The sequence below is a fragment of the Penaeus monodon genome, chromosome 1 (assembly GCF_015228065.2).
Source record: "Penaeus monodon isolate SGIC_2016 chromosome 1, NSTDA_Pmon_1, whole genome shotgun sequence".
In the NCBI taxonomy this organism is placed as follows: domain Eukaryota; kingdom Metazoa; phylum Arthropoda; class Malacostraca; order Decapoda; family Penaeidae; genus Penaeus; species Penaeus monodon.
The window spans coordinates 40,454,118-40,461,617 of record NC_051386.1 but is presented as its reverse complement, the minus strand read 5'-3'; the positions used below and the strand labels follow the sequence as shown (position 1 = coordinate 40,461,617).

General features: G+C 45.5%; 1 protein-coding gene across 1 annotated transcript in view; it reads right to left on the bottom strand.

Annotated features, from left to right (window-relative positions):
* LOC119572480 (tubulin alpha-1 chain-like) overlaps positions 1-7,225 on the bottom strand; it is a 13,740-nt gene extending 6,515 nt beyond the window's left edge. Inside the window, exons 1-2 of the mRNA XM_037919592.1 lie at positions 7,071-7,225; positions 1,456-1,678 (exon numbers count right to left, since the gene is read on the bottom strand). Coding sequence (XP_037775520.1) covers positions 1,456-1,678; positions 7,071-7,073 — 226 coding nt within the window. The 5' untranslated portion in view covers positions 7,074-7,225. The remainder of the gene's footprint in view (positions 1-1,455; positions 1,679-7,070) is intronic.
* Between the last annotated feature and the right edge of the window lie 275 nt (positions 7,226-7,500).

The window sequence follows — 7,500 nt, the reverse complement described above, 5'->3', positions numbered from 1 at the left end:
AGCGGACGTCCATACAATGCCATTGAAACGCATTAGGACCCGAGTATAGTTCACAACATTCTGTAAGTGAATAAGAGGAATGAAAGTCAAGGGTGGGAGGACGTGAGAAGAAGAGGGAGCGGATAGTGAGGAGGAGAGAATGAGATTGATTGATATGAAGATATGATGATGATTGTGATTTGTCTGATTTATGATGATGTCATGCTGTTATTTCTGATGATGTATGAATGATGATTATTTTATGGTGATGGTGATGGTGCTTTGATGATTGTGATGGTGGTGGTGTGATGATGACTGATGATGATGTGATGATGTAGATGATGATGATGTTGATATGAAGATGTATGATGGTGGTCGTGGTGTGATGTTAGTTATGATTTTGATGATGATGATGAGATTGATTTTGATAATGATGATGATGATGAATTGATGATGATGACTGATGATGATGGTGATGATTGATGATGATGTGATGATGATGATGATGGTGATTAGATGGTGATTGAGATGATGATGATATGATGATGATGGTGATTGATGATGGTTTGATGATGACAGATGAGATGATGAGATGATGATGATGATGATGATGGAAGATGATGATGGATGATGATGTGATGAAGATGAGGGTGGTGTGGTGTATGATGATGATGGTAGATCATGTGAGGATGATGATGATGATGATGATGGGATGATGATGATGATGATGATGATGATGATGATGATGATGATGATGTGATGATGATGATGATGATGATGATGGATGATTGGTGATGGTGATGGTGATAGTGATGATGATGATGATGATGATGATGTGGTGATGATGATGATGTGATGATGATGATGATGATGATGTGAGATGATGTGAGATGGGTATGATGATGAAGATGATGATGGATGGTGATGATGATGATGATGATGATGATGATGATGGTGGGGTGATGATGATGATGGTGATGATGATGATGGTGATATGATGATGATGATGATGATGATGATGGATGGTTATGAGTGGTATGATGATGATGATGATGATGATGATGATGATGATGATGATTGATGATGATGATGATGATGATGATGATGATGGTGATGATGATGATGATGGTGATGATGGTGATGATGATGGTGATGATGAAAAAGAGGAGAGGGAGGGGGAGGAGGAGGAGGAGGAAGGAGGAGGAGGAGGAAGGAAGGAAGGAAAACGATGGTGATAAACGAATAGAAGAATTATAAAGAGAAGAAACAAGGTGAGAAAAGAGAAAAGAAAAAGAGGTAAAAATAAAGAAAAAGAAAGAAAGAAAAAGAGGAAAGAGAAAGGAGAAGAAAGGAGATGAAAGAGAGCGTTGATGCATTAAAAAAGACAATTTAAAGAAACGAAACAAGAGAGTTGATGAAAAAAGCGAAAGAAAAACGAGGGGACAAATAGCAAGATATCTGTGGCAGCGGCCTCACCGACGACCGACGGCTCGAGGTCCACGAAGACCGCCCTGGGCACGTGCTTCCCCGACCCCGTCTCGCTGAAGAAGGTGTTGAAGGAGTCGTCGCTGCCGCCCACGTACTTGTCGGAGGGCATGGTGCCGTCGGGCTGGATGCCGTGCTCGAGGCAGTACAGCTCCCAGCAGGCGTTGCCCATCTGCACGCCCGCCTGCCCCACGTGGATGGAAATGCATTCGCGCTGGAACGGAAAAGGGCGCCCATGAGTTGGTGGGGCTTTGTGTGCGCGCGTGCGTGGTGTGTGTGTGTGTGTGTGTGTGTGTGTGTGTGTGTGTGTGTGTGTGTGTGTGTGTGTGTGTGTGTGTGTGTGTGTGTGTGTTTATTGTCTATTTGCCTGTCTGGTTGTGTCTATGCGCTCAATGTGCGTTCGCTGTCTGTCCTATTCGTCTCAATATGTGTTGTTACTTTGGTGTGTGTGAGTGTGTGTAGATGACGACATACATACAAATCACACAAAAAAAAAGAAACAAACAATACAAAAAGACCACCAAGGGATTATACAAAGTTCTAGTATGAAAACTTTCACCGGATGACATCGACCTATGCCTGGCGACCTGTGCCGGATGCCTTATTTGGCGAGGCATTAAATTCTCTTCACGAAGCCGCCATTTTCCGCGAAGGAGGCTGATCATTAACTCATCACAGACGACCGTGATGATCGCAGTCGGCGCTACGAGTCGTTGATGGGATTTGCCGAGTATTCATCGCTGAAAGTTCAAAGCTAATTTTTCCTTATTTATCTTGAACTGTACAGTGTTTGTTTCACTCATCTACTTATCTATTCTTATCTTTTTTTTCCCTTGTTTATCTAACATGTGGCTGGAGTTCCTAATGCCCATTTACGAGCGACGTTACAATCAAGCGTTCTTCTGTCATAGAGAACTGGTTCTTTCTTTCTATCGCTTTTCCTCTTCCTGTTGTACTTCGACTTTCTATTCTATCTCCTCTTTTATTATTATTCTCCTTCGTCTCTTGTCTCCCATAGCTTTTTCTTTTCCCTTCTCCATCTCTTCTCTTTATCCCCTTACCGTCCTTCCTCTCCTTCTCTCTTTCCTCCTTCCCTTCTTTCTCATCCCTTTCTGCCTCTTCTTTCCTTTCCTCTCTCTTTCATCTAGTGCACCCATACCCCGTCCACCTCCTCCCCTCCCCCCTCTCTTTTCCTACACTATCCCCTCCCATCCTCCACCTCCCTTCTCCCACCCTACACCCTCCCCTTTTCCTCCTCCTCCTCCTTCTCTTCCTCCTCCTTCTCCCACCTCCCCCTCTTCTTCCCCTCCCTTTTCCTTCCCCCAACTATCCCCTCACCTTCACCTCTTCCTCCCTTACCCTATGCCCTACCCTCCTCTTCCTCCTCCTCTCCTTCTCATCTCTCATCATACCCTCCCCTCCTCCCCCTCTTCCTCCTCCTATTCCTCCCCTCCTCCCCCTCTTCCTCCTCCTATTCCTCCCCTTCCGCCTCTCACCCACACCCTTCCCTTCTCCTCCCCCTCCCCTCCCCCTACCTCCTCCTACCCACATCTTCCTCCCCTTCTCCTTCTCCTCCTTCTCCTTCTCCTTCTCCTTCTCCTTCTCCTTCTCATTCCCGATACTCTTCACACGACTTCCTTTCCCGCTCCAACATCCAATCGAAAAGCAGCACAGCATGGTGGTTTGCAAATGCAGCATGACTACACTATGTGCTTAATATAGAAGTCGCCGGTGTGCAGGGTAACCGCATGATATTGACCCAAATAAGGCAGTCATGCAGACCGAGAGTCATGAGTTGTCTCTCACTCATGGTAATGGCGGCCAAACCTGTTTCCTTCTGTCTGTGGCTTCATCTTCCTCACTTCCTGTACACTTCCCTGCGTTATTTTCTGTTTTTTAAAAGCATTTTTGTTTCATTGTTTTTTATTGGGTTCTCGCTTTCCTACAGACCTTTTAGCCTTACAATTAATTTCAACCTATAACACCCACACCCTTTTTTCATTTATTTCTCTCTTCTGTACTTTCCCTCCACTCCTTATTCTTCATCTTTCTCTTCCCTTTTGTTTTCTTTCTTTTGTCTCCCATTCATTCGTCTACATTTATCTCAGTTTCATTGTAAATCCTTCACTCGTCATTGTGTTTGGTTTGTCTATTTCTTATTTTCTCGTCTTTTTCTTTCTCTTCTTTATGCTAGTACATCTTCATAGATTCTTATCATATAGTTTTTTTCTCTCTCTCCTCTGTTCCTTATTTCATTACCCTTCCTCTTCGTCTTCCACTTCCTCCTCTTCCCATTCCCATTCCTCCTCTTCTCCTCCTCCTCCACTGCCACACCTTACTCTTCATCCTCCTCCTCTCCTCATCCTTTCTGCCTATTTGCCCTCTTCTCATCTATATTCAACTCTTCCACTTCTTCAACCTTCCCCATCCTTCCTCGTGTTTTGTCCTCCTCCTTCTTTCCTCCTTCCCTCCCTCCCTCCCTCTTCACATCGGACTCTCTTACTTACTTTTTCTTTCCTGCCTATACTCTTTCCTTCCCTTCTTTCTCCTTCGTTCCTTCTTATTATTCTGACCCCTCCCCATCTTTCCTTTCTCCTAAACTCTCTTCTTTTTTCTCCTTCCCTTTATTTCATTTCGTTTCTTCTTCCCTACCATTCTGCTTCTCCTTATCATGCCCAAAAAACCCTCACTTCCTCCATTTCCACCTTTCACTTCTTCCCTACCTCGTAATTCCTCTGCCCTTCCGTCCTACCTTCCTGCCTTCCTTCTTTCCTTCCTTCCTTCTTTCCTTCCTTCCTCCTCCCATCCCCCCCGTATTCGCTTTTCCTCCTTCCTCCCTCATTCTTCATCCCTTACTATCTCTCTCTCTCTCTCTCTCTCTTCCTCCCTCACCTCTCCGTTATTCCACTTCCCTTGTTCATTCTCCCTTCCCTTCCTGTTCCTCCCTCGCTCTTCCTTTCTCCCTTAGATAAGGTCCCGCCTAGTAACTGAAGCTTAAAGGGTGTGCGCGCTGGACATGCAGGTAGGGGGGAGGGGGACTGTATTTGGGTGGGTGGGTGGGTGGGTGTGTGTGGGTGGGTGGTTGGGGGGTGGGAGGGTGGGTGGGTGGAGTGGGCGAGTGGCATGTGAGTAGCGGGAAGGACGGAAGGGCGGGAGAGGGAGGGGAAGAGGCAGGGTAGATAGTCTGTTATGGAAAGAGTAGATTTTGAGAGGAAGGCTTGGGGAGGGGGGGGGAGGGGAAGGGCGGCGGGGAAAGGGGTAACAAGGTACATGTGTGTCGTCTGTTGTATGTGTTTACTCGTGTGTGTGTGTGTGTGTGTGTGTGTGTGTGTGTGTGTGTGTGTGTGTGTGTGTGTGTGTGTGTGTGTGTGTGTGTGTGTGTGTGTGTGTGTGTGTGTGTGTGTGTGTGTGTGTGTGTGTGTGTGTGTGTGTGTGTGTGTGTTTTCATTTTATCTTCGGCTGTTAGTTTATATCTGTGAGAGAGAGAGAGAGAGAGAGAGAGAGAGAGAATCTGTGCACGTGTGGATTCTTCATTCATCTCAATACGTCTACCTTCCTATGTATTTGTCTATCTGCCCTCATCTTTCTGCATATATCCCCATGCCCATCTGTCTGTCAGAATGTCTTTTACTTGCGGAAAGGTCTTATCTGACCTGTAATTCTACTTAATCTAGTACGGGTTCAGGTAAACCAGGACAAAAACGTTGAATAGATAATAAACTGAGGTATAAATCGTGAAATAAAAATATAAGATAAAAATTGACGCAACCGGATAGCAGCTCATCATACAGTGTAGCCAACATAACACAGCCGTGGAAGCGCATAATTTAACAAATTGAATAACTGAATAAGTCAGATGCAACAAAAAATCCTTATGCCATATTAAGTCTCATTACTGAACGTGGTTTAGTGTAGATGTACAGAACAGCAGGAAGCGATCTTCGGGCAAAAAATGTGTTAAGATTTTACATGACGATTTTAAGTGAAGCGCAATGTTGCACCCAGAAAAATGAAAGATTGTTTCTTTGATACACTTATGTAAGATAGTAGGACCAGCATGTTTCTGTGTATATATATGTATATATAAGTGTGTTTGTGTGTTCACATACACACGTGTGCGTGTGTGTGTGTGTGTGTGTGTGTGTGTGTGTGTGTGTGTGTGTGTGTGTGTGTGTGTGTGTGTTTGGTGTGTGTGTGTGTGTGTGTGTGTGTGTGTGTGTGTGTGTGTGTGTGTGTGTGTGTGTGTGTGTGTGTGTGTGTGTGTGTGTGTGTGTGTGTCTGTGCATACATACAACCACACCCACACACCCACATATATGTGTGTGTACATATATATACATATATATGTATACATACATACATACATATATATATATATACATATATATATATGCATATATAATATATATGTGTGTGTGTGTGTGTGTGTGTGTGTGTGTGTGTGTGTGTGTGTGTGTGTGTGTGTGTGTGTGTGTGTGTGTGTGTGTGTGTGTGTGTGTGTGTGTGTGTGTGTGTGTGTGTGTTTGTATATGTATGTGTATAAAATAATATATATAATACATATATATATATATTATATATATATATATATATAAATTATATATATATATATATATATATATATGTATAGTAGTATATATATATTATATATATTATATATATATATATAATATATGTATATATATATATATATATATATATATATATATATATATATATATATATATGCATAATTTTTTGTGAGTATGTGTGGACAGACACGTATAAACAAAGCATCTTATCGTCTTAGCTTATCATGAAAGCAAATCATCTTGCTCACAAAAAAGACATGGGTGAATCGCCAAATTCTCCAGACCATAACACATGTTTCACTTGAGAAGGAGAGCGTGTGTAAGCGTGGTCCTAGGGTGGAAGAGAGAAGGGGGCGTGGTCTGCAAGGGGCAAGGGTGGAAGGACGCGGAGTAAGCGGCGTGCGAGGAGGCAGGGGTTGACGGCGGTCTGCTTTCGCAAGAGTCCGGGGCAAGAGGAGGACTGGGGAGAGCAAGAGCAGAGAAGGAGAGGGAGGAGGAAGCGAAGGAGGGGGAGGAGGAAGGGAAGGAGGGGGGAGGTTGAAAAGGAGGGAGGTGAGTGGGTGGGGGGACGGCAGGATGGGGGGACGAGAGGACACCGGAGTTGAGGGGGAGGGGGAGGAGTCACCATCCATCTCCCGCTAATCAAGAGTTCAATTATCTTCTCAGCAATTTAGTTTCGCCAGCTGGCTTTGTCAACTTTCTGCTTACAGTCACGCCAGCCTGTCGGCGTCGTCATCGGCTGCTTAGTAAGTGCCGCGTGTCAGAGAGCGAGGTGAAAAGACACTCAATCTGCATCTGCACCAGACCTTCCCCGGACGAGCGAGCGCTTAAGGGCAAGGCACCACGGGAGGTTCAGGCGCAAGAACACGAACAACCGCTCAAGCACAGACAGCATGACGAATCACAGCGCGCATACGTACCCATATACCCAGCACACAGAAGAAGACAGATGAATCACGCCCATAGAAGGAAAGCCCTCCTTCCTTCCCCGCCCACCACAATAAGCAAGGCGACAGGCGCTCACACTGCACGTACCATATTGGCGGATTGTTCGGGCGGAAGACGTCGTATTAAGGCCTCCTCGCACACTTGACCAGAGTCGGGACGTGTCGGCGCTCCAGCTTGTATTTATACCCTGTGGTCACATGACCTGTGGGGTGGGTTCTGGTGGCGGCGGCGGCGGCGGCGGCGGCGGTGGGGTGGGTAGCGGGAGAGAAGGTGGGTAGCGGGCGAGGAGGTGGGTAGGGAGTGGGAGGCTGGAAAAGGGGTAAGGGGGTGGTGGGGAGTAAGCAGGCAGGCGGGGGCCGAGGTGTGTGGGTGAGGAGGTGGTGAGATGGTGTGGTGTGAGGAAGCAGCAATTGTGCGGTGAGATGGTGACGGGATGGTGATGGTGAAAGTGGAAATTCTCTGGCGACAGAGCGAAATTAAAAGGAGAAAATAACACCATAGCGAGAAGTGTTATATA